Source organism: Drosophila teissieri, chromosome 3R, assembly GCF_016746235.2.
Source record: "Drosophila teissieri strain GT53w chromosome 3R, Prin_Dtei_1.1, whole genome shotgun sequence".
In the NCBI taxonomy this organism is placed as follows: Eukaryota; Metazoa; Arthropoda; class Insecta; order Diptera; family Drosophilidae; genus Drosophila; species Drosophila teissieri.
This window is the reverse complement of record NC_053032.1, coordinates 24,930,580-24,955,333: the sequence shown is the minus strand read 5'-3', so window position 1 is coordinate 24,955,333 and position 24,754 is coordinate 24,930,580. Positions and strand designations below refer to the sequence as shown.

General features: G+C 44.7%; 1 protein-coding gene across 2 annotated transcripts; it reads right to left on the bottom strand.

Moving 5' to 3' along the window:
* Positions 1-555: 555 nt before the first annotated feature.
* Positions 556-24,221, bottom strand: LOC122621345 (endoplasmic reticulum aminopeptidase 2). Of its 2 annotated transcripts, XM_043799181.1 has the most exons (13): positions 23,966-24,221; positions 20,425-20,934; positions 9,459-9,599; positions 6,863-7,051; positions 6,624-6,706; positions 6,316-6,524; positions 6,056-6,236; positions 4,631-5,990; positions 4,434-4,576; positions 4,108-4,370; positions 3,918-4,047; positions 3,483-3,854; positions 556-3,420 (listed from the first exon to the last, which is right to left on the bottom strand). In XM_043799181.1, the coding sequence occupies exons 2-13, from the start codon at positions 20,576-20,578 to the stop codon at positions 3,268-3,270; spliced, it is 3,378 nt and encodes a 1,125-aa protein (XP_043655116.1). In that variant the 5' UTR covers positions 20,579-20,934; positions 23,966-24,221; the 3' UTR covers positions 556-3,267. The 2 variants fall into 2 exon arrangements, with proteins under 2 accessions (XP_043655116.1, XP_043655117.1); XM_043799182.1 differs by lacking the exons at positions 20,425-20,934; positions 23,966-24,221 and adding an exon at positions 10,107-10,182.
* Between the last annotated feature and the right edge of the window lie 533 nt (positions 24,222-24,754).

The following is a 24,754-nucleotide window of genomic DNA, read 5'->3' as shown; positions in this document are numbered from 1 at the left end:
TACAAAAAAAATTAAATTTTTTTTTCAAATTTTTTCCAATTTTTGATGATGATTTTTGGATTTTGGCCGAAAATTGATTTTCTGTGTTTTTGCGATTTAAATTTCAGTATTTTGATCAGAACATTCGAAATATTGGTCCAAATATGGAATGTAATATCTCGTTGAAATTGTAACTAAATTTCCAATCGAACTGTGTTTACAGAAAAAATGTAATTTTTTTTTTTCCAATTTTTGATGATGTGCTCTGAGGATGTGCTCTGCTGTTTCCACCGCGTTTATGCAAAAGAGGCATTGCGCTGTATCCACATGGTGGAACCTAAACAGGTACCCTCGGAAACAACCATGGGATGTTAGGGTGTGTTGGGTGTGTTGGGTCACCCCGCACACCTCACCCTGGGCTATTTTATCTGATGGCTATTTTATCTAGGTGTTATCTGCACCCCACACCGCACCACGCATCCCACTCCTCGGATCACACACATTGAACCACGAGCAAGTGAAATTATATTACCATGATATTTACAGATTAGTTATCGCTTTTATTAATATTCCCATTTGACTTAAACTATATTATGTAAATATATATTTATATATAGATGTGTATATATCATTAGCATACAATTTGGTTTACGTCTTTAGAGTTGCTCTGCCTGCTTTCCATTGCATTCTAGATACACTTTTTATTTTCCATACGCGAAGTTTTACATAAAACCTAATAGACAATGCATAATTACTAATTTTGTATAAACTGATGCCGATTGCCAAAAAATTTCGTCTAATAAAATTAACTAGAATTGATATTTGATCCTTGAATTTCGAAAAGGCCATTCTTCAACTCCAGGACAAAAGCGGGGTTAGGCGCCAGGAACGGATTGGGGATAGGTTGTGTGTTTGTTTTTGGAAAACTTAATGGAACCCAAATGAGATGTTGTAAGTCAATCAAAGCTGTGGACGGATATGCATTGTACAATGCACTTAGACGATGAATGGGCTAAAAATGAAATAAAGAGCTATTGTAACCAAAACAAACATTGTTTAGTCCGTTGATCTGACAAACTTTCTTAATTTTCTCCGATTTTTGTTTTGTTTTTTTCTCCTGGGCTCTGAGTATCTCTGTTATTCTGTGTTCCTTTTGTATTATCTCTATTTCGGTTTGTTTTCGTTTCTCATTTTTAGTTGCTTGTTTGGCTTATACATTTGTCAAAAATCCGTAAAATCGCTCCAAAACTTGTTTTTGTGTTTTCTCTGTGATCTAACTTTGTCGCTAATAAAGTTATTTTTGGTTTCATTTGGTATTGCCCTCTCTCCCTCTCTCTTATTTTTCTGACCGTGTTTCTACAGTTTCGGGGTTTCTGAGCGATTGACTTCGAGTATCTTTGAGTTAGTCTTAGTGTGTCTTAGCCAAGCAAATCAACCTATTCCTCCCAAAAACGAAATCAAAGATCTCAAATGGCCTAATGCAAATACACCTTTACAAATTAGCATAGTCAAATGCGGTTGAAGGTTTAACTCTGAACCTGCTTAACCATTTCGAGCGATTGATATTTCATGTGTTAGCTCTTATGGAAAGTATTCAAAAGTATAGCTTCTGCTTCCTCGATAGCTTAATATTTCTTTCTGATGGTTGAAAAATGTCGTCCCTCGATAACTGACCCATCTACGCTCATGTCGCCCACTAAGCTAATCTAGTCGCATGGCACTTTCTTATCGCGGTCTGCTCAAATGGCTCAACTTTTACACGTTTCTTTGGTTTCTAATGACAAAACCGGCGTGCCATGGAACCGTAGTGATAAGTGGTCAGAAGTCGACGGATTCCCTCGGTTTGCACAAACACTTCGGGCTGTATAATCTGGCTATCTTTGGGAGCGGCGTTCCAACGCCAATCAAATGATAAGCAGCGTTATGGTTAAGTAGTAAATTAGATGGTAAAATGTCTTTAATAAGACACTAGTCGGAACGTTGTAATCTGGTACACAGTTTAAGTGTGATAGGCGAGTGCGTAAATAAAAAGTGTTGAACATGTCTTGTTCTGCTAGCAAACTACAGCATGTATGCCATGTATGTACATATGGGGTGTCTATTTGGTATGTCGTATCTCGATTTCCTAAGTTATATCTGCCTGCCTGACCTTAGACCACACACTAGAGCTTGATAGACGCGAACTTTACATTCATTATGTAGTTCATGGCACCATACTGATATTTTGACCAGTTAATTACTATGGCAGCCATACGATATCGTTAACAGATTTTAAGCTAATTGGCCTAGCGATAAATATTTCGATTCGCCGACATGTTTTTTATTGCCAGAACGTATCTTTCTGATCAAAACTTGTTTTCAAACTGATTTGGATTCGAAATTTATGCATTATTTCAAGTTAAAATTATTACTAGCATTTGAAATATATGAAAATATATGTAATGAACATTCAGACAAAATTCTATTGATTTGACATAATATGTATGTATATAAATTGTTGACTGGAAGCTAACACTGACTTTTAAAATACATTTAGAAATCAAAAGATATTTAAAACTTGGTCTTGGTTATTTACTAATGGGTTTTTTTGGCCAGGCAGCATAGAGTATATATGGGTACTTAAGTACATAATCTTTGGGCAAAAGGAAGATTTCTGTGATATTTCGATGCGCACATACACGGACACACACACGAGCGCAATGCTCACTAATACTAATATACATATGCTATACAGTTACTAGAATGCATTCATAGGCGATTTAGTTTATCGATTCTGGGGATTCTTTTGTTACGTTTTAGATTTTATGAAAAAATATGTTGTTCTTTGTTCTTCGCTTACAATCTACAATTATCCATTGCTCTAAATATGTTTTGGTTTTGTTTTGTTTGGTTTGGTTTGTAAAATATACATACATATACAATATACATATATAGATATATCCTTATGTTCAGTTGTAGATATACACGTTCGTATGTGCTAGAAAAGGTTTTCTCCACTTGGATAGATAGATATACACATATATAAGAGCTGTTTGCTTGATCATAGCAATCGTATTTTACAGTTAAGTTGGCTAGCATTAAGTATACTAAAATCATAGGTTAGCTACAGAGAAAACCAAGGAGATCGATCGAATTGGCAATGATATGGTAAAGAGTACATAGATCCATTGTGTTAGTTAACTTGGCGAAATCAAAGCTCACTTAAGATTCGTGTCTGAGAGAGGAACATAATTACAAATGAGTGTGAAGAGAGAACTGTGACCAGGACCTCCGCATGCCCTATCTCCTCTATCGGTGCGAGTGCAGGTTGCCCTCCACCCACTTGTAGAGCGACGTCTGTGACCGGGCCACCCACTCCACGTTGGAGGCCACGCTGCTCAAGGTCATGTTCAGCACCGACATGCCATGACCCCGGCCAAATCGATGGACCAGCGATTTCAGCTGAAAATGGGGAAATGCAAGTTATTAAATGTTTAATATTTACAATAAATACACAAACATACCTCATCGTAATCGAACTTGGTGGCCCCGTACTGGGTGATGGCCGATATGACCTTGGCGAAACTGATTGTTCCAGGTCCCAGGCGCTTCTCCAGCTCGAACCACTTGGCCTGCAGGAAGCGACAGGCCATAGCACCGCCCGTCGGCGTTCCTGCAATCGCCTTGAGCACCTGCACCACCTCCTCGGTGGGCAGCATGGTAACGTGGGATAGCAGGCGGTTCTGCAGCCAGGCATCCTTGGTTCTGCCCAAGGCTCGGAGCAACTGCATCCGCTCCACGAATGTCTCCGATGTGCGCTGCAGGTTAACAAAGCGCTCCCAGCAATGCTGCCAGTAAATGTACTCCCCCGATAGAATGGAGCCCGTGTAAACCACCTGGTAATACATTTAAAGTGTTATTACTTAGTTTTAGAACAAGAGATGTGTGGCGTTACTAACCTCTCTGAGATTTGGTGGAATGGCGGTGCCATTGTAGTAAAGATACTGATTTAGCATGTTCTTCGCCTTGGTGATGCTGTCGATGTCTTCCCACAGAACCGATGCCAACAGCACTTCGGGACGCAGTAATCTTGAATAAGAATAATACATTTTAAACATTTTCCTACGACTTTATTGTAATCCATCTTACCTGGTGGCCACATCTCCGTCATCCGACCAGCCGACCTTCTCCATCACCGTGGATATCTTCATCTTGATGAACTCGCTAAGCATGAGGAAGCACTCCGAGTACTTGAGGATGCGTCGCCACTTTTCCAAATGCCTCAATGCCAAGGCCATTGGACCGTAGTGCGTCTCACTGGGCAGATATTGAATCATGTTCATGGTGATCTCACAGGGCAGCAGATTGGCGTGACATAGCGTAAAGGCATCCGACAACATACCCAGGCGATCCTGTAATACAAAGATGTAGTTTCGTTAATGCTATTTCCCATTTGAGTATCTTTGGCAGCTCACCTCGCTGGTAAATCGGTTGGGATTGGCGGCCAGCTCCTCGATCAGACTTGCCCAATTATCATCATTGTAGACCACTCGGTAATAGCCGTTTTGTATGGCATTCACTTTGATCCATTTCACGTTCTCCGGCACGTTGAAGGTTACTGCAGAAATATTTAAAATAATTTATTCATTTATATAGAGTTATTTGAACTCACCATCCACATTCTGCATCCAGAGCGTTTCGCTGACGTTGTTGATATCTGTCACATAGGTGACTGGGAAGATCCACTTCATGTGCGGCGCCACCTTATGCTTACTACCCTGTGTGGTGGGTGCCACTGTGCTGGGCATGTCAGTGGCATTCAGCGTCGTTTTATTGTAGTTATTCCCATCGTAGGAGTCGTCATGGATGGCCAGGAATTCCGCGGGTCGAAAAGGTCTCTGCGAGATGGAAATGCTGTTGCCCATTTTGGTGACCGTGAGGAGGGGGAAGCCAGGCTGGTGCGTCCACAGCGTCATCATGTCCTTGATATTCTTCGAGCCGTTGGCTTTCTTCGTGCAAATGGTCCACAGATCAGTGGGCTCAGCAGTCCGGAATCGATTCACCTTAAGGAACGAGCCCAGACAGCCCCTGAATCGATCCTCACCGATGGCCGTGTGCAGCATGGAGAATATGGCCGCTGTCTTTTGAACAAAGAACTCCTCATTGTTGCCATCGTGACTGGTGCCGTTCATGATGCTATCCCAACCTTGAATGGCATCGATATCCAACGCAGCGGTGGCCATCTTCAGAAGGTACATTTCCCTCAAGGGCCAGGTTTCCTGGAGCGGGGCCAAGGCGTGGATGCCCAAATACTGGATTAATCCCTCCCACAACCAGACATCCTTGAGCACCTTTCGCGAAGTGATTCCTCCAAAGAACTGCCTTACCATCGCCTCGGCAATGCGAAGTGCACTGAACTGATATTGCTCAGAGGTTATTGAACTGGGATCCGTTAAGAACGAGGTTTTCAAAGTGACCAATCCCAGCGAGGAGATCATGTTACGATCCAGGGAAGGCAAAGCCACAAAGTCCACTTTCGTGAGGGGATAACTGATATCCAACCAGGTCTGCAAATACTCGAGAACGTCTCTTGAAGTGTGCAGAATGAATGAGGAGCGAATCAGCAGATCCCTGGGTGCATAGAAGGTGTACGACGGAGCTCTCTTTATCGACGATCCCGTGGACTGGGAAAGTGATGTTAGATTCGTTGGCTTTCCGTTCCCATTGAGATTCACTGGCCAAGCTGTCGTCGTCGTGGGTTGAACAACAGTCAGGTTTTGGCGTGGCGTCAGGTTGACATTCAGTGAATGAGTGAGGGCAGTGATGTTTCGTACCGGCGGGTTTTTGCCCTTAAGCTGCGTGTAATTGTTCAGTTGGGCGGACTTTTTGCCACCCACTCCGGATCCCGGGGGCGCTGGCGTCGTGGGAATATATGCCGCTGAGGGCTGCAGGGATTCGCGCTGGAAGTCACTCACCACCCAGGCCACCGCATCGGCGGGCAGTGGTGGAGTCTCTATGAAATCATCGCGCAGCTGTGGAAGGCACATAATTATATTAACTTTTAATTATATTCGTACACATTTCGATTAGTACGCACCAATCCTGTGCCCATGTAGAAGCCTACGTCCTCGGTGGTGTGCACTATGGAGTTGGACAGTCCGATGTGGAAGCGATCGCGGAACACGGAGATGCGGAACGGTGCTCGTACGTGCGGCTCATCGAAGCAGGGAAATGCTCTTCTTGCGCCATTCGGTCGGAAAACTGTGGCAGCCAATAATCTGGAATGACAAATGATATGAGTCAAATACATTTATTTCTTTACTTTACCAAAAGAGGCATTCAATGGGGACTTCTTACCGTTCAACGCCATTGGAGCTCTCGTACTGGTCGACATAGAAGCCCTCTGGCTCCGGATTGAGCTTGGAGTACCAGCGAAGATTGAGGGTGTAATTGGACTTCTTTTTGAGCCTCTCCTTCACCTCGATGTACAGCTGCTGTCGGGGAGGAAACTCCAGCACCTTGACAATCTTGAGGGCATAGCCTTTGGGGCCCGGGGTCACGATGGCCTGCAATCGAAACGGGGAATGCAATCAATGGACGCACTCGAGCCAGACGCTAATTGGCTTAATTTGCATGGCAGCGGAACAGATCCGGTAATGACTTACCTTCTCGGTGACGTTGAGGTCCTGGATGTGCAGCACAATGAAGTTGGTCTCCTTCTCCACATGCAAATCGATGGTGACTTGGCCTGGCCAGACGGAATCATAAAAGTGGAAAGTATAAGAATTAAGTGTCAGACAATCAAATTATAATCATCATCATCGAACGAAATGGGGGTGAAAAGCACAGTTGAAAATATTAAATGCAAGCATTTTGTTACTGGACGTTTTGAGTGTGGACTCACCTTTGACATCCAGTGTCGTCAGATTGGGATGGATGGTGACCATGTACCGCAGCGGTCGCACACTGGTGGGCAGCATCTTCTCCAGCCAGGGAAAGGGCTCCCCGTTAGTGGCAATCGGATTGAAGGGCTGGGTGTTGTTCTCTTCATCCGTTTCGTAACCGGACACCGTTTTCGATCCGCAGGAGCAGTCTGCAAGGATAGTCAACGTGCGTAATCAGTATCGGTTGCATTGTAGGACTCGTTACTCTTCTTATTCGCGAACGACTCTTTCGGGGATTCGTAGCTAAGTTCGTTAAAGCAAATTGCATTATACACAATCAACAGAGAGAGAGAGAGAGTTAAGGGGTATATCATCTAAGACGGGGTTGGGGGTTAGCATAAAGAAAAGCTAGCAGTAAATCGGTTTAATAATTGAATTCGGTTCAAGTCATTAGCACATCTAGTGGGGTGAACGGAACTCAAATGGGGTGGCTCACAAATGGGATATCTTTCTAGCTGAATGTCGCGATTATTCGAATGAAGTCATATCAATAGCTGTGGAAGTGATGGAAGATCTAACAAATATTATCCATAAGCCATCAGGAATACAACTTAAAAATCTACCACATTATCAACTCAAATAATAGAAGTAAGTTCATATAACAAGAGAGAAAACAAAGATTTAAAACTTCACCCGAAAATATGTTGTCTATTTATATAAAGTTTTTGGTGTGTGTATATAGATTGTACCTAAAATGTACATGTCCTTTAAAAAAGTAGTATGAGTGCAATTTCTCGACGCATTTCTCATTAAAAGTATATAACTCAATTTTCGGAACGACGAATACCTAGTGATCAGTGATATTTCGTATTTACAATGGACACTATTATTCAAAAACAATCTAACCTTTCTTCCACAATCGAAATAAAGCCAATAAAAGATCTAACATCTAGAGTTAGAAAAGTATACAGATAACGAAAAACAGAAAAGTATACGTAAGAAACAACGGATGATCAATGACATCAACATGCCGAAGGATTAAATAGAGTGTCATTGCTATTTACCAGTTCAGAAGTATTCAGGTTTTGGCATAATTGTTACTCACATTTTAACCAATCAATCAAACAAGCATTTAAGAGAAATATTTCATATTTTTTCAAAGATTCATATATATATATAATAAACATTTGGTATACAAAGTCGAAGGCAAAAGGAAACGAAAATGGGAAACAAACAAACGATGATCACGAAATCAAATAGATATATTAATGGATATATATATGTATATATATACTGGATAGAAGGGTCGTGGAAAATGTGTATGTAAAAGCTGATCAAACTGTCTAATTGGATCGGCGGAAGCAGAAGTTAAAGCTACATGGTGGACAATGTTGATTGATAATCGACCTCGCGGCGGTGGAAAATTAACTTTCCACCAGACATGTGTCCGTGCACATTTCCTCCACCAATCCAAGCCGCAAACAAACACACTTTCGTGCGGCTTGTTTTCCCTTTCCCTGGACAGTTAATGCAATTATCCCCCAATGCATTTAGCCCCATTAAGTATGCAACAGAAACTTCCCGCGAGCATGTGAGTGTTTGCACTTTGCATAATTCTGCCATTCAATTTCGCCAGGCGGCGGCACACAGAATACCAGGTCGAGGCCTACGGATCCATTGGGGACATTGCGGTGGGGTTTGGTGTTGCAGTTGCATCTATTTATACGCGAATAGCGGATGATTCCTTTATGGTCCCACTTAATATGGTTAAAAGCATATTACTCGGCTCTAAATGGATTGCTTTGCCCACGTGGTTTATGGCCCGCTTCAATCGCCGCCGGTCAAGGAATTCAATTACCATTTATACGGATTTATTGGGCCGCAACTCTGAACCTTGAGGCGGCTTTAGTCATAGATACTTGGCTCGAACCGAGAATGGGCTACATTATTCATGATTCCCCACGACACGTTGATTTATGACTCAATCGTATGTGCACCCATACTTGGAACGAGTCTGTTTGAGGTAAATGCTTCTTATCCTTATAGATTCACCTTAAAGATCCTTTTGAAAATGTTTACTTTCAAACTCTAATGTAATACTTTAATCTACAGAATTGCATAGATTGTGGCTTTCTTTTATGCCGTATATGACTGATTACTTCGCCTATTTGACTCATCCATATTCTTTAAAAGCCATATTAACCCTTTTCCTATGCTAGAGACATCCATTCAGAAAACCGAATTACATTGCTCTATTGTTCCATTCACGTCAAACTGAATACCCATTTTAAAGCTGTCAAATTTCGTGAACCCCTTTGAAGCCGCCTTTCTGTCCCGTCCAATTGACTACATATCCTGTCGCCCCCAATAAAGGCGTAATCAAGTAACAACAACAAACACAAAGGGTGACCCCAAACCACTCGATGTACTGTTCTGTTCTGTTTCTGTTTCTGGGGGGCGAAAACGAAAAACGAACGAGGTGAACATGGTCGAAAAAAGTCTCGTAAAAGGGAAGTGAAAGAAAAGAACGTAACGTAACGTAACGGTGTGAGAATGGCGCCGCCTTCTGGGGCACGAATCTGGTGGCATGGGTCATGGGGCACGGGGCAAACCTACCGTTCTGCGGTCCAGCGTAGGCGATGATGATGGCCGTCAGCAGCAGCGAGCCGAGCACGATTCCGGCCACAAGTAGAGCCCGGCGCTGTGAGCAGACGGCCACTCCGGTGCGCGTCTGCCGTCCGCCGCTCGATTCGCCACCTGTCGAAATGGAACGGAGAAAGAACGGCCAAAATGTAATTAAACTCCGCATAAAAGTCACAGTGGGGCTGTGCAAATAATTCATCCGGATGGGTTGCGTTGCAATTGCCACTGGAGTTGAGTGCAGCTCCACCAAAAAATAACACAAAATGGGGGTCAGTTTACAAGGGAAAAAATGACAGACTCAAGATTGAGTGCTTGGTTACCGCATGAAAAATCATCAAAGTGTAGGGCTCACAAATATAATAAAAGGTTTTCTTAAGGAACATACTCTTTAATCATAAGTTTCATCAACACCAAATTGTATGTATGATTAATTACATTTGTGTTCCCTTATTTGTTTCTATTAGCATATACGGATATTTGTCTTATTGGTGGCTATAAACTATCAATTTGAGTTACGTTTTTATGTAAATCGCACTTGTAGCTTGGCCTTTAAGTATAGGCATGTCCAACATCCTAATAGTTTCTGGCACATCCTTGCCACATCCTTGACAGCCAACTTACCGGATAGAAAGGCACAGTCATCGAGGTCCGGATCATTTGTCATCTCGATGCGCTCGCGACGCCAAATCTTCGAGCCTCTCTGACCACCGCCGACGACCGAAATCTTAACGGGGCCGGTGTCTCTGTGTCTTCCGGCCAATACGTACGCTTGCTAACCCGTGGCCGTAAACGAATTTGGTTTCGAAATCGCAACTGAGACCGCAGCGAACCCGTTGAATCACACACACTCTCGAAAATCTGGTACACCGCAAATAATTGCCGGCTTATTTGCTCTAAAAGGGGGAAATCACAATCACTTTATGGCCAATACAGGTCGAACCCTTTTGCCAGAACCCCATTCATTTTTTCCAGTCACGTGCTCTTCATAGTTTATTCACCACCAATGGCCGAAATCGGTTTTTGGATTTCTCTGCTTTTGGCTTTTCCCGTGCTCACCCCTTTTACCAATAAATCTACTGTTAAAAAGTGATGCCCCATTGATGAGTTCATAATCGGGCTGCCGAAAATATTAATAAATACTCTTTTTATGTTAAGGTATTAAGGCATTTTTTATAGAACCCTGAACCGAACGATGAATATTTTACGAGGAAGCGTACTTTTATGATTCAGTGCTCATGGAATTTTCATTTTGCACCCTTTAGCCACTAAATCGACTGCCAAAAATTGAGACGCCTTGACGAGTTGATAATCGAGCGACCAGAAATATACATACATAATTTATGCAGATAGCACTTTCATTTGGCTTTTCCTCAGCCGGCTTTTCCTCTCGCCACCCTCACCCCCCACCCCAAGTTGGCCGAAAGCCAGACGCTGACGCCCTTCCGGTTCCGTCTAGTCAGACTACGGCTGCCCGCCTCCGTCCGCCTCCGTCCGTCCGTAATTCCATGTCCATGTCGATGGGTCCCTTTTCTGAGAGTCTGCACTTCTCGCATTCAAGCTCACTGTTTTCAATGTCGCATTGAATTAGTGAAAAGCGCTTTCAACGCCCGAAAATCAACCCCCCAAAAAATATGCTTTCGTCTCTTTCTCTCTGCCTATCTCCGTCTCTCTCTCTCTCACTCTCGGTTCATCTGTGTAGCCGGCTTTTGTGAGGATGCTGTATGCTTGTATATGATGTCTAATGTCCGCGCTGCGTCTGCCTTCGAGGAGCTCTTGAATCTGAAGTTGGCCGCCTGTAGCATCATTCAGGCATAATTTGCGGCTACGGTTTGTTGGGCGTAGCAACGGCAATTTTGGACAAAACCGAAGCAAATTGGAAAGCCTTGCCAATTGGTAAGATTTAGTTAAAGAACACAGCTTTAAGGTGGCTGTGAATCAGGGTTGTTATCTTATTGGTGCTAAGCTAAATTTCATCAAAATACCAGCTATGAAGTATGAATTAGGTTGTAGTATGTAAAACGATTCAGCATTATTTCAGTAAATATCTGAATGTTAATGAAAAAGATACTAATTTTTAACATACCATTAGGTCACCCCTGATGTAGGCTATGGATTTCACATTGTAAATGCATAAAATCGCGTATACGTAGATGTACAAATTGAGATCGTTAAATCTGTCATAAAAAGTTATGAAATGTATACTCGTTTTTCCCTAACCAAATCGTCTAACAAAACAGACAAAACTATGGCCATAAAAAGTGCCGTGGGTGTCAACAACATTTGCTAACTATTTAGTTGCCGTCAGCCAGTTGTTGTTGTTGCCCAAATTGGTCTTTAATGAGGTTTCGCATTCTGTTTGCTTTTGGCTTTCCCCCTTTGTTTAATGTCAATGTCAGAACGAGACCTAATCCTAATTTCCAAGTAGAACGAATGCGATTGTTGTGCCTGCCGCTTTGTTTGTCTTCGTGACTGCACCTATGTAGCTGCCCTCTCCTTTTCCTGCAGCCATTTCCAATTGTGTATTCCACATGCCACGCAAGAAACGTGTTAATGCATATATCACAATTCCATTTCATTTTTGTTAACGCGGCCGCCATTTGGCATTTGTTTACATTCCCATTTGCTCAGCGAAAATAAAGAAAAAATACGAAAAAAAAGACCTGAAGAATTCGGGTAGGAGAGAGGGAGAGCGAAATGGAAGTAAGAGAACAAGAGCTTGGAAGTGAGAGTGGAGAGAGTGAGTGTGAGTATGAGTGAGCGGCTGGAGCGCTCTCACTGGAACCTGTGTTTTGAAATGAAATGTCAAAATGCAAAGCTCAACAGCGCGAATTTCCTTTCCTTGGTGCGCGTGTATAAGTGAATTTCCTGTTTTGTCTTATGCGGCGATTTTCTTCTTCTCTTTCGCTCCAATCTGCGCGTATATATGTCAATAGTGCGCTTTCCAGCTGGCCCCGCTCTCCTTTTCTCCACCGCCATCCCCTCCTCGCCCACACCTTTCCCCCGTTTTTTCGCACTTTTTCGCCTTCAGCTGCTCCCTTTTTTCGCTTTGTTGCCACTTGACTGAATTGCGGTTCTCAGCTGCAGTTGCATTTTACTTGGCGTCAGAGCATAACGGTTTATTATTTCATTTCAGTTAGCCAATTAATGAATAATGACAGGTTTGTTGCTGATTTTTTTTCTTTTTTTTCGAAGTGGGTTCTGGGCAAAAAGGTCAATTTAGAGATCAATAAAGAAGTGCATACACTAATTACTCGGAGCTTTGACTCGAAATTAAACACTTTAATTGGCTGCTTTTTTTATAGCCAACAATTGGTTTCCTTCACTACACTTTCTTCCTTCTTTATATATGTATATATATATTTTTTGGCAATTTCTGCTTTCTTTCACAGACACGCACAGCGGGTGAGGGAGGTGGGGGTTAAGGGGGGCAGCACGCGACGCATTCGCCTGCGTATATGTGTGTGTATGAGTGTGTATGGCACTTTAGTCAACACCGAATCGCTAGTGTCCTTTCCTTTTGCGAACGCCGCCTTTTGTCACGCGCTTTTCGATGCGTTTGAGTGCGCGTACATTTTCCAACTGGATGCTGCCGCAGCGAAACGGCGTGCAGCAACCCTGCGAGATGGGAGGTGGCAACCCCAAGAAAGTTCTGCGCATGTCTACCCGCTCTTAATTTGCTTTCTCTCTTCCTCGCTCTCCCTCTCTGAGCTTTGCTCACCTGCAAAAGTGAAAATGAAATTTCTTTGGAGAGCCCTTGTGTTTGATGTACCACCCAACCCCTCCCCTTCTCTCTATATCCTCCCGCTGATTGGATTTTTGTTTTGATACAACCAAAAACAAATACCAGTAGGAAAGCTATGGACCTACTAAATACCCTTTAAGTAAACAGTTCTGTTTATATAGTAAGGCTTTTAAAAAGGATATGCAACAATTCAAATGTAAGGTGGATAAACTTTTCCTTAACTATATTACTTAAATTGAAGGATTTAATCCCCAAAACTATTTCCACGATTTCGGCATACCCTTGAACTCCCGAGTGCCGGGGTACAAAAAGAAAAGCTTATAGTGAAGTGTTGCCAGGCGAATCAATAGCGCAGCAACCCTTAAAAGACCCCACAACCCCCCGGCACCACCCCCTCATTTCGCCCACATGCAATCATTTGTTGTTGTTCTTGTTGTGCCACTCCATGTTGTGTTGTTTATCATGTGTTGGCCAAATAGTTCAATCTGGCAGCGGCTCATCATTAGATGTTCCCGTTTAAGGGATGAGTTCCCTGCTACATAACAGTTGATTTATGTATATAATTATAATTATTTCGTTGACGTGTTGGAGAATTTGTCATTAAAATCATTAGAGTTTACAACCTCGGGGGATGCGATTTTTATGATTAAATTTTCGGCTTTTTGTCGTACGGCGTTCCAATTGGAATTTAAGGATTCCTGATGCTGCGCCGTGTTGCCTACTTTTAGGCCGGCATGGCAACTGGGCAGGACAATCAACAAATGGAGCACAAAGCCGAAACGTAAATGGTAATTCGCTTTAGGAAGTTTGCCGGCAAATGAAATCTCATTTTTCCCTTTTTCGCCTCTTTGTTCCGGCAATGCGACGAAAGTTTTCTTTTTTTATGGTTTTTTTTTTTGTTTTGGGGGGGATATAAATACACATACAAAGAAAACGAAACACACCACCGGTTCGCGGTGACTTGCCGGAAAAATTGGGGATGCTCCTTGTGCCCGCATCCCTTCCATTTTCCTTTGCAGTTTTTCCCAATTTCCCAAACCACTGACTGCGACGCTGGCAACGCCGGCTGAACTCAATAAATTCGCCGTCACGTTAGTGTAAAGTTTTCCCTTCGCGGCTTGTCGACCGAATCGAGCTGAATCGTGTTCATTAGGCGGTGCCACGCCTCGTCGAACGCCCTCTTTTCGCTGGTCGCATAGTTGGCTTAAAGCGTTCCAATTGCAGGGACAAACTTTTAATTCGATCATAACGAAGATAAATACTCTTCAAAATCGATTTTTGATTTAATTAAAACTGTTCAATCTGCTTGCAAGTTTATTATAACGAAGATACATACTCTTTAAAAATGATTTTTGATTTAGTTAAAACTTTTGATTCAGTTGATCTTAATATATAGGAATTCTATTATATCTGGGCATTTTTTAATCTTTTAGCATTAGCTTAAAGTGCAACTATTATGACATAGCTGGTATACCTCTGAGCAGTGTAAGGTGCAACCGAAAGTGCAACCGGTGCGGAATTGGACTTCTTTGAGACAAAAGTCGCTGCACACATTGCCCGAGCATTCGGTTCGATTCTGCTGTTTTCCCTTTTCAACTCTGACCGCCACCGAGCAACACACCCCATGCTAACTGAGTTAGTCAACACCATGTCCCCCCTCGCCTCCCGCTTTCTGTGACCGACCATTGAGTATTTGCTGTCGCATGCAAATTTACTGGCCGCACTTGTGACTTGTCATGTGCTACACAATCACAATCACCCACCCACCCATCACCACCCACAATCACCACCCACCCTACAGACAAACACGGGCACATATTGATCCCATTGAGCATCTAAAGGGAAGTGACCCCCTCCCCGCTTTCTGTGTCCTAACTGGTTGAAGATGGCCACAAGTGTTAGCCAGACTGTGCGTTGGGGCAGGGTAATTGGCAAAAAAGGGGGAGTGGGGCAGTGGGCATTGTGGGGCATTGCAGCACGGATCGAAATGCGGTGGTTAAATAATCGCTGTTTATGAAGCAATCAATAAATTTAAGCTGTTACCGCCACTGCTGCAGCGCAAACACTTGGCCAAAAGTCAGTGGAGGGTGGCACTTGTAATCGATGCTTGTAATTGCGCCATTTAAGGGGCATGTTGACTTCGAGCAGGGAAATCGAAGTATAAACGATCGTGTGCCATGCTGCAGAGAAGGAGATAAAAACTTGACATTTACTGATAGTAGAAACCTCGAACTTGAATTAAACATTTAAATACAATGCAAGTAATGACGTAATACAATTCGCAAAATCTTATCAGGCATAACCCTGAGTAAATAGCCATCTTTATCAATGTCACCTAATTTTCAATTCACCATCGCCTTGCCTATCACGCATTGCGGCAGATAATCGAGGGGTCCATCTGGTGACCTCGACTATCAGTTAGCCAGAATGCCTTTAAAGGAAGCGCGCCAGCAGGCGGCTCCATTAGTTCGCGACTGAAGATGCTGCGATCGAAAGCGACCAAGTGGATTACGTTCCTGGTGATTTTGGCCACCGCCGAGGCTAAATCACCATCGGCATCAGATCCCAACGATGCGATCGTGAACCGACTGCTGGGCTACATGGACAGCGAGGCGGATCCCTGCCAGGACTTTCAGAAATATGCCGGTGGCAAGTACGAGGACAAGCACGAGAATGACACCTACAGCGAGGTGTTGAGCGAGATTCAGCAGAAGGTCGAGGAACGATACCTCGCCATCTTTGAAGCGCTCAGCGCCCAGGAGAGCCGTCTGGATCCGCACAGCGTGGAGGCCAAGGTGCTGAGCTTCTACCAGACCTGTCGCATGGCCACCAACGAGTCCCGCTCGCTGAAGCACTACCTGGAGCTGGTGCGTCCGGATTACCTATACCCCTGGCCGCAGCTCAACAAGTCGCGAATGGCCTGGCCAAAAAGTCTGTTTAATTGGATGCTGACGCTGGCACGGATGCGACGCTATGGTTTCGATAACCTGCTGGTCAAGTTGAATGTGAAATTGGATTTCGTTGACAGCAGCAAGTACATGATTACGATAGAGAGACCCACATTTGACTACGCCACCGACAAGCTGCAGAACAACTTCAACACCAAGAAGCTGCTGACACGCCTGGGTGTGTCCCGTGTGCGAGCCATGTCGCTGGCCAGGAGCATCAAGCGCTTGGAGTTTGCCATTAGGAAGTTGGCCGAAGGGGAGGAGGAACCCAACGATGATCTGACCCTCAGCGAGTTGGAGAGCCAGAACGGACTCGAGTGGCGGTGGTACCTCTCCATTCTTTTTGATCGCACCTTCCCCGAAAACTTTGAGGTACAAATCAGGAATGTGGACTACTTTGTGCAGCTGCAGAAACTGCTGAAGTCGTACGATACCGAGGTGATAGCGACGTACATGATGGCCAAGTTTGCCCGCTTCATGAAGGGCACAATGGAAAGCGACGAGGATAACGGAGCTCTTGAATGTGTCAAGGATGTGCGCGCCTACATGGCTTTCGGCACCAATTTCCTTTACGACAGCAGGTACACCACGAACCTGGATGCAGAAGTCCAGGATCTTTTCAATGCGGTGCGCGGTCCGCTGCTGAACAGGATCGACGCGAACAAATTGAAATTGAGCCGTCGGCAGGGCGCTCAGGTCAAGGAGAAGATCCAGGGCATGAAGCTCAATCTGGGCAACAAGCCCAGCAATCAAGATCATCGTACTTTTGTGACCCACTTCTACAGGGATCTACAGTTGGCCAATGATCAGGACTATGCAGATGCCCAGCTAAAGGTCCTACGAGTCCACGCTCGTCGCAACCTGGAGCTATTGGATCAGCCTGCGGCCAAGGGGAATGCCTACTACTCCCTGGATGACAGCTTAGCCACCAACAATCCGGAGCCATTCTACGTGAGGCGAGAAAACACCATTGTACTGCCCACCGATGTCCTGCAGAGTCCTTACTTTGTGCCCCAAGGCCACGATGTGTTCAAGGTGAGCTTCCTGGGCTTCATGATCCTGCAGAAGATGCTGGAGGCCCTGCTGCCCGAGGCACTGGTCTACGATGTCTCTGGCAATCCCAGCTCGCCGCTCTTGGACCTCAGTGATAACAAGAACTATGTGGCGGCCCTTAACTGCCTCAATGGAAACTCCACGGACTATCTGGACCAGCGAGTGCTCGATGTGTCGGCTCTTCAGCTGGCCTATGAGGCCTACTTCGGCATGGGCTCCAGGTTCAGCCAGTTGCAGCCCAGCTTTAGCAGATTGCCGCTACAGCAACTGTTCTTCCTGAACTACGCCCAAAATCTGATTGGCGATGAGGAGTACGTGGACTTCGGTGGCCAGGATACGGATAGGACTCGTCTCCATCAAACGCTTGCCAACCTGCGGGGCTTTGGACAGGCCTTTAATTGTCCCCAATCTACGGGGGGCTTGAATCCCATCATCAAATGCGATGTCTGGTAATCACAATTCTATCTACACGCTTTGAAATAAACGAATCTGAATTAAATCCGACTTCCCATTCCATAGTCAGCGATAAGAAGAATGCAGACTGAGGTCCGGCTGGGGTTATTTGCACACTCAATTTGAGGCATTTGCTATGTTTTAATTAATTGGCAGACCGTGTTCGAGGACCACTTGCAGACTCGTTGCACATTGCAAATAATGCCAATCGAAGGAGTTGCGCCCAAGTGGTCGACCCGATAAGTGGGTCTTGGGACTGGCATGTGGGGTTAGCGCCTGCCATCGATTTGATTGGCATTGGGCTCAACTGAAGCGGATCAATCCCGCTGGCGAACTAATTGTGCAGAAAGGAGTGCTCAGCCTAGCTAGCACACAAAGGATACTCTTCCACTTCTTGCTGGTAAATTTTCCAACATTTTCTTGATCTCTTTAGAGTAAGATTCTTCAGCATGGCAGACGCAAACATTCCCCATTTCCATGCCATGCTCCATATAAGTGCTCTATAAATTTGCAACTATGATAGGTTCCATGAAGTTACTTTGGTAGGCTGTGATGTCGCTGCTCTCAGCTTGGTTTCCTCGCAGCGCAGGACTATATATAGAAGCCCTTCTGGGCAAGGGTATGCTATATAGCACAAATGCAACCAAATGCACGCGGCTTGGCAGGACTTCAAGTGCCTCAACAAGTACCAGTGTTGTGTTGCAAGGGGGACCGCGGGCCATATTTTCCATTTCCATTTAATTACGCGCCCAGTGGGTGGTGGGAAAAACGGGTGAAGTGGGTGGTCGGGGGGAGGGGAAGGGGTAGGGGGATCTGTATGCTTGTGTCCTTTGTAGTTGCATTTAATTGTGTTTCGCTTGCGCCATTTCGCTACAATAAATTGTTGCTCGCCCGGACGTTTTGACGGGTTGACTTGGCCCGCTCGCTTGTCAGTTACTCATATTTTCCGCTTTCCATTTTCCATTTGCCAGTCGCACTTCTCATCCGCTCCATCTTCCTTTTGGTAGAGACCCTCTTCCTGTCGCTTCCACTTTTCTGGTTGAGTTTGAAGTTGCCTGACCCAAAAACACATTTCATTTCATATGTATCCTTTACTTTCACTCACCCACAAACATCTATGTTGGGAATGGGAACGGGGGGGGGGGGGGGGATGCAGAAAGTCGGTGGCATGCAGCGCAAGGCTCTTGCCGCTTCAATTGTTTCTTGTGGACCCATTTTATCTCGCTGATGCCGTCCAGGATAGGCAGGATTTCTTTATTTGAGTCAAGCCCCGGCCCCAAGTGCTCGTGTGTGTGTGCGTGTTTGCGTGTGTGTGAGCCCATTCAGCCTGCAATCAACACAACGCATCCTGCAATTATCAACATCAGCCGCCTTCGTGGGCCTGTTCCACCATTAACCCTTTGACGGGCGTCCGTCCCAAATGACGCCACATCACAGAAGTGCCACAAATCGCTGGGGGTTAAAAGGATTTCAGGCCTCATTCGCAGTAAGCAAGTAATACATGGCTGTTACTTTTAGATATATGTCACTTTCCTTGGGTTAAATAGAAATCATATGCACTAACTCATTCTGATATTCAACCAAATACCAATATCGTTGGCATTACGTGAACCTGATGGCTCCAGGAGGTTAAGCTGGATTCCCTTAAAGTACACACCGTTGCTGGTGCTGTGAGTCAAGAGGTTACTCCACTTTGTGCATCCTTAATTGCTCGACTGGCTGCTGGGACACGAGCACACGTCCACGTCCTGTTCCCGTGACACTGATTTGAAAGTGACGATGAGGAGGGAATGCATGGGAAAAAATATCTTAGTCCTTTTTATGTATATAGTTACTTGTGCTGCCTTAAGCTGTCATTAAATACAGGATAATTAGGAGTTTTCCTTTATTTATTTGTGTCTTGAGGCAAATAATCAACATAGAGATGTTTCTCTACTTACTTTACATAGACAAAAATGATAGCATACTTTTTTGGGTAGCATACCAAGTAAAGCTTTCTTTATCTCTTAAATATCGCTTTTAAAGTTAAGTAATAAGAGTATTTTTACAGTCCTATCAACTCCTGGCTTCACTGAATTCCGCTGAATTCTAAATTCAGAATTGATTTCCCAGTCAAATCCTGTATTGAAATCCCATTACCACAATCGATGGCCCCGGGGGATTAATGCTCCCAGCATTGCCAAACTCCGGACGAGCGTAAAATGGTTGAAAATCGGCGACAGCCTAAGAAGCACTCGGGAACATTTGCGCCGCCTACCCAACCGCCAATCCGTCTGTCTCTCCGTCCGGAGCAGCCCGCCGGAACCGGTGGACATCTGTCAGGGCGGAAAATTTCGCAAACTTGACTGCCGGCGGAAGGGAAATGCAAAAATATGTTGAAAATGAAAGGGGGAATGGGGAATGGGGCATGGTGGCAAGTAACGAGGGGGTTGCATGCTGCTGCTGACATTCATTTACTTTGCCTCTGGCCAACGAGGCGTATGAGTAACGGCTGCAGGACGTGGCATTCTTAATGCCTTTGTTTTGCATTCGGCGTAATTAAGGCAACAACTGGATGCATAAATCCCAGAGGAGCGAATGGCTACGCCCAAAATTGGCAGGCAAGAGGTGTTTAAATTGCGTGAAGCGTCGAATTATGCACAAGTGCAATTATGCACTTGGTTTTTTTTGATTATTTATGATGCTCCAGGCAATTGCAAGTGCAGGAAGATGCTTTAGGGAGATTTTCAGAAACGATACTCACCGAAAGTGACGCCGTTCGTCTGCTTCTCCTTGTCCTTGTCCTTATCCTTGTCGCACTTTTCGCCGCCCAACGGCTCCAGCTCGATGCCATCCGTGGTGGCCACTTTGTAATCGCGCTTCGACATGTTGCCACAGCAGAAGCCACAACATAACATTCGGCCAATTTTATAGGCTTGTGGTTTAAGTGGCGCCGTCTTGGATTCCTTTTGCCTCGGGGCACGCAACGGTCAACAGGGTATTTGTTATTGGGGTTACGACTGATCCTGTCGTGGATCACGGGGGCAGCAGGATCGGGTGGATGGGTGCGGGTTTTAGGGCACTATCTCCTCGTGTTTCCTCTCCAGCGATATGTTTATCCAAAAAGGGGGACGGTACAAAAGGTCCTTCGAGTGTAAACGGGTATGTAGAAGACTAGAAAGGTCGGTGAGTAGAGTTGATTGTTGTGCTTGATTATTCGTATTTCGGTCTAAAATTGGTCCAGTTCCTGGTGTTAATGTCCTTCTGTAATTTTCTGTAAAGTGAAAGAGAGAATTAAAGATAACCATACCAAACGAAGAAAGTATCTACTAAGAGCTATCTGTGTCAAGCAAACAATACAATGCAAGTAGTTTTGTTCAGTTTTTGCCGGACAAAAGAAACCATCAGTCCCAGTTTCAGAAGATCTATTTGCAGACTCCACTTGGCTGCGCAGGAATTAATAAGAAATGGGCAGGAACATATATATTTGAAATGTTTCCCACATTTACAATTCTTCGACTTATTGTTAGACTGCAACTTCCGGTGCTGGCCAGAATAGAAAAAAAAACAGGAGCAGTTGGAGCCTGCAACTGATGTCGCCACTTGTGGCGGCGGGTGTCGCTGCCAGGACATTGTTGTGCCAGTCAAACAAAACGAAACTTTAATAAAAGCCCTCGCACTCCACCACCCTCCTCTCTGGTTGCACTCCAGTGTCCTTTGTGGCCCGGCTAGAAAAAAGGAGTAATAGAAGAAAAAGGCGAGCTGCAACAATGACAATGTCGTGGGCTAAAAAGCATTCGATAGCCGGAGGGCCACGAATGCAAATGCACATCAAATGTGAACAGTGGCCCAGAGGTGGGCGGTGGGTGGTGGTTGGTGGGCGGTGCATGGTTGCCTAGTCGACAGTAATTGCAAGAGGCATCCACGGGCACGAAGCAGCCAAAGAAGCCAACGGAGCCATAGGAGCCGCCTGGTCAGGGACTTCCCATCGCTCTCCTTTAGCGAGAAAGTATCGAAGAGGTGCGCCACAGCAGTTCAATGCACGAGTACACTGAGAAAAATGCTATGGCACTTAAATTCGAATTTATTTGATTACTTAAATTGCAAAGGATATCAGCTGTTTCTAAGTTTTAGGTGCAAACTTTTAGTAATATGTCACAAAACTATATGATTCAGTTTTAGAATAATTCCTTTTCAACGCCATCTAGAAATATAAACTTTACTATAATTTTCTCTATATATTATTCCATATTTTCGCCCAGTGCAGCTTACTTTTAAGAGCCCTGAGGATTAGGACCCAGCACTAGACCCAGTTAAATCGAGCAGGGAATACGCGGATGCGGATGCGGATGCGAATGCGGATCCGGAGACCGAGTGATGGCCACTCCATTTGATGGGGCGGCACTTGAAACAAAAGTCGAGGCGGGGCTGGGCAATTGTGTTTGCTGTTTGGCAAAACACACAACGTAATAAAGAACTATAGGAAGGGCGACCTGGTAAGCCGGGTGAACCGGAGAACTCGCAACTGGACGGGCCATAAACCTTTCAGCCATTTGAAGCACTTGTAACCAGCGCTGGCCACAAAACGCTCCTGCCATTAGCAAATCCTCCTCCATTCCGGGGGAGGGGGAGGGGGGAGGTGGGGTCAGGACCAACTCAAAAAATAAGCATGGCGCTACAAAGTAAAGCACAAAGGACGAAAAAACAAAGGGCAAAAAAGCCAAAATGAATAGAGCAAACAAAGAAATACATATGTAAGCCGAAGTCGAAAGTGAAGCAACGTTCTGGGGATACCCTGTATTCTAGATTTTAAGGGGTAAGCAATAAATGGATGTGATATTCGAGTTTAATTTAAAGTTACTTCTTTGAAAATGAAAAGCTTTGAATCTTGATTTTTAACAGAAGGACACTACAGTACAACACACATTATTAAACAATAATCCAAGATACATTTTAGTTGGGGCTGTTTACCAACAATTATCACTTGGAAAACTGATGATTTGATTTAAGCACCATGGATATCTGCATTTTTTAATCAAAAGAACATCTCCCAAGTGCACCAAAGTACCCCGAAATTGGTAGGGTATAACCGGAAAGGGGAAAGTTTGCTTGGTGGCCTGGCCATAAAGTGGTCGGGATTAATGGCAAAATGGCGTCAGTTTGTTTTGTGATTTCGCCTCTTTTTGCGCTTGTTGCGCCCGTTGCATACAAAGCAGCCGAAAAAGGAGCGGCCAGGACATACTGTGTACATAGCCAGGGCCAAAAGGACACTGCAGCCAAAAATAGTTAACTTGGCCATTGCGTGTGTGTGTGAGTGTATGAGTGTATGAGTGTTGCGCATACGACACGTGTGCAAATTGTGCCCCAATGTGTCGTTTGTTACGTTTTACGTTACTTCCGGTCTGTCGCACGGCGCTAAATATAAATAAAAATGGCCAAGCGGATGTTTTATGATAGTACACAATCCCCTCCCAACCCCTCACCTCCCTGCTCATCAGCCAACTTTTTACGCAGCTGCATTTGTGCAGCTTTTGTGCAAAGCTTTTAGGTGAATCTGGCATTATTAATTTCGAGCATATGCAAGGCAAATTGAAGGTCACTCGTTTGGCTGGACGCTGTGTATGTGAGTGTGTGTGTGTGGGTGGGTGGTGGGGTGGTTGGCGCACAGTTGATTGCCGACTAAAGCAATCAGTGCCGAATCGAGAGCCCTCAGAGTCCCATTTGAAGCCAGTAACAGGCACCGTCCACCGTCCCAGCTCAGTCCCAAGGCCATTAGGCTGGGTGGTTCACTGGATTCACTGGGTTCACTAAGGTGGGTTGGTTGGCTGTACGCACAGCATTTTTGCAGGTGTCACGTTTTATTTTTAGCACCAGCCCATATGAACTGTGTAGCTATGCACGTATGTATGTAAGTATGTAGCGTGATTGAGGAGTGTGCGATCTTCTAGCTCATAAGCAGGACATAGCTTCAATATTTAATGCTTCACAATCGGGCTGAATAATTGATGGACACATGTACGAGTGGAGCCAGAGCCGGAGCCGGAAGGAGTTGGCTGTTTCATGTGTACTGTTGGTTTTTGTGTCTGGCGCACGGCAATTAACTTGTTTAAGCCACAAGGTAAACATGACAAACACATTTGTCAGAGTCAGTCGTCACTGTCAATGCCAGCGGTTCTGATGGATGGATAGATGGTCGGATGGTTGTATGGTCGGATGGTTGGATATCCTGGCTGGAGTGAGCAAATGCCTCCGAGGGCACACAAAGCGGCTATGCAAACAACACGAGTAGGAGGATGTGTTTTTACCTAGAGCTGATGCTTAAAGCCACGAGTATCCTTCCGTTTTTGGGCGCCAAATAGAGCAGCACTTTTGTATACCACGATATAATATACGACGTTTCATTTGATTTTCACTGCATTCGTCACAAAAAACACACACAACGAGCGGCGGAATTGGGGTTAAACAAATTGGAAAACAAACGGAGTTCAATAACAATGAGTTTCATGCGATTGAAAATGACTTTTTGGTTTTCTTTGTTTGATAGAAGAAGCGCGAATTAAATGTTGCGTCCATCAAGCACGAAGGATAAACTCTTTCTGATTGAAAAGCAAGCGAAGTGAGGAAATTCCCTTCAACTGGCGAGAGCTTTTCCCTTCAGAGCTTTCCTCTCACAGTTGCTCTCCGTTGAGAGAGAGTATTATCCTGGTGTGTCAGAATTTGTGCACTGAAATTCCAAGGAAAACTGCACAAGGATGAGGAACAGCGAGCAACGAGAGAGCCACAGAGAGAGAGAGAGAGAGAGGGAGCAAAAGCCGGTGGCAGGAGGCAACTACTGCCCACCACCCCAAACCATCCCCCACAACAGCATCCGCTCTCCTCCTGTCAATATAAACAACCATTTGGGATCTGTTTCCAGCGCTGTGTGAGTGCGCTATATGCTAGATAAACAAAATATTAGGGGTGTATAATGAATGCTTGAGGGTTTTTGGAAGTTGCCCGCTGCTCCACTTGGTGACAAATTGCGCTGATCTAGTCGAAGTGTGAATACGCTTGTGTTTTCTTTAAATGCAATGTAAGGGAATTTCCTGAGTTAC

What these genes read in the sequence shown, in the direction of transcription:
- LOC122621345 (XM_043799181.1), bottom strand. Translation starts at nt 20,578, where the DNA reads ATGTTATGTTGTGGCTTCTGCTGTGGCAACATGTCGAAGCGCGATTAC. An exon ending in CTGGATGCAGAATGTGGATG is followed by an intron (nt 4,577 to 4,630) that starts GTGAGTTCAAAT and finishes ATATTTCTGCAG; the next exon opens with TAACCTTCAACGTGCCGGAG. An exon ending in CCAACCGATTTACCAGCGAG is followed by an intron (nt 4,371 to 4,433) that starts GTGAGCTGCCAA and finishes TTTGTATTACAG; the next exon opens with GATCGCCTGGGTATGTTGTC.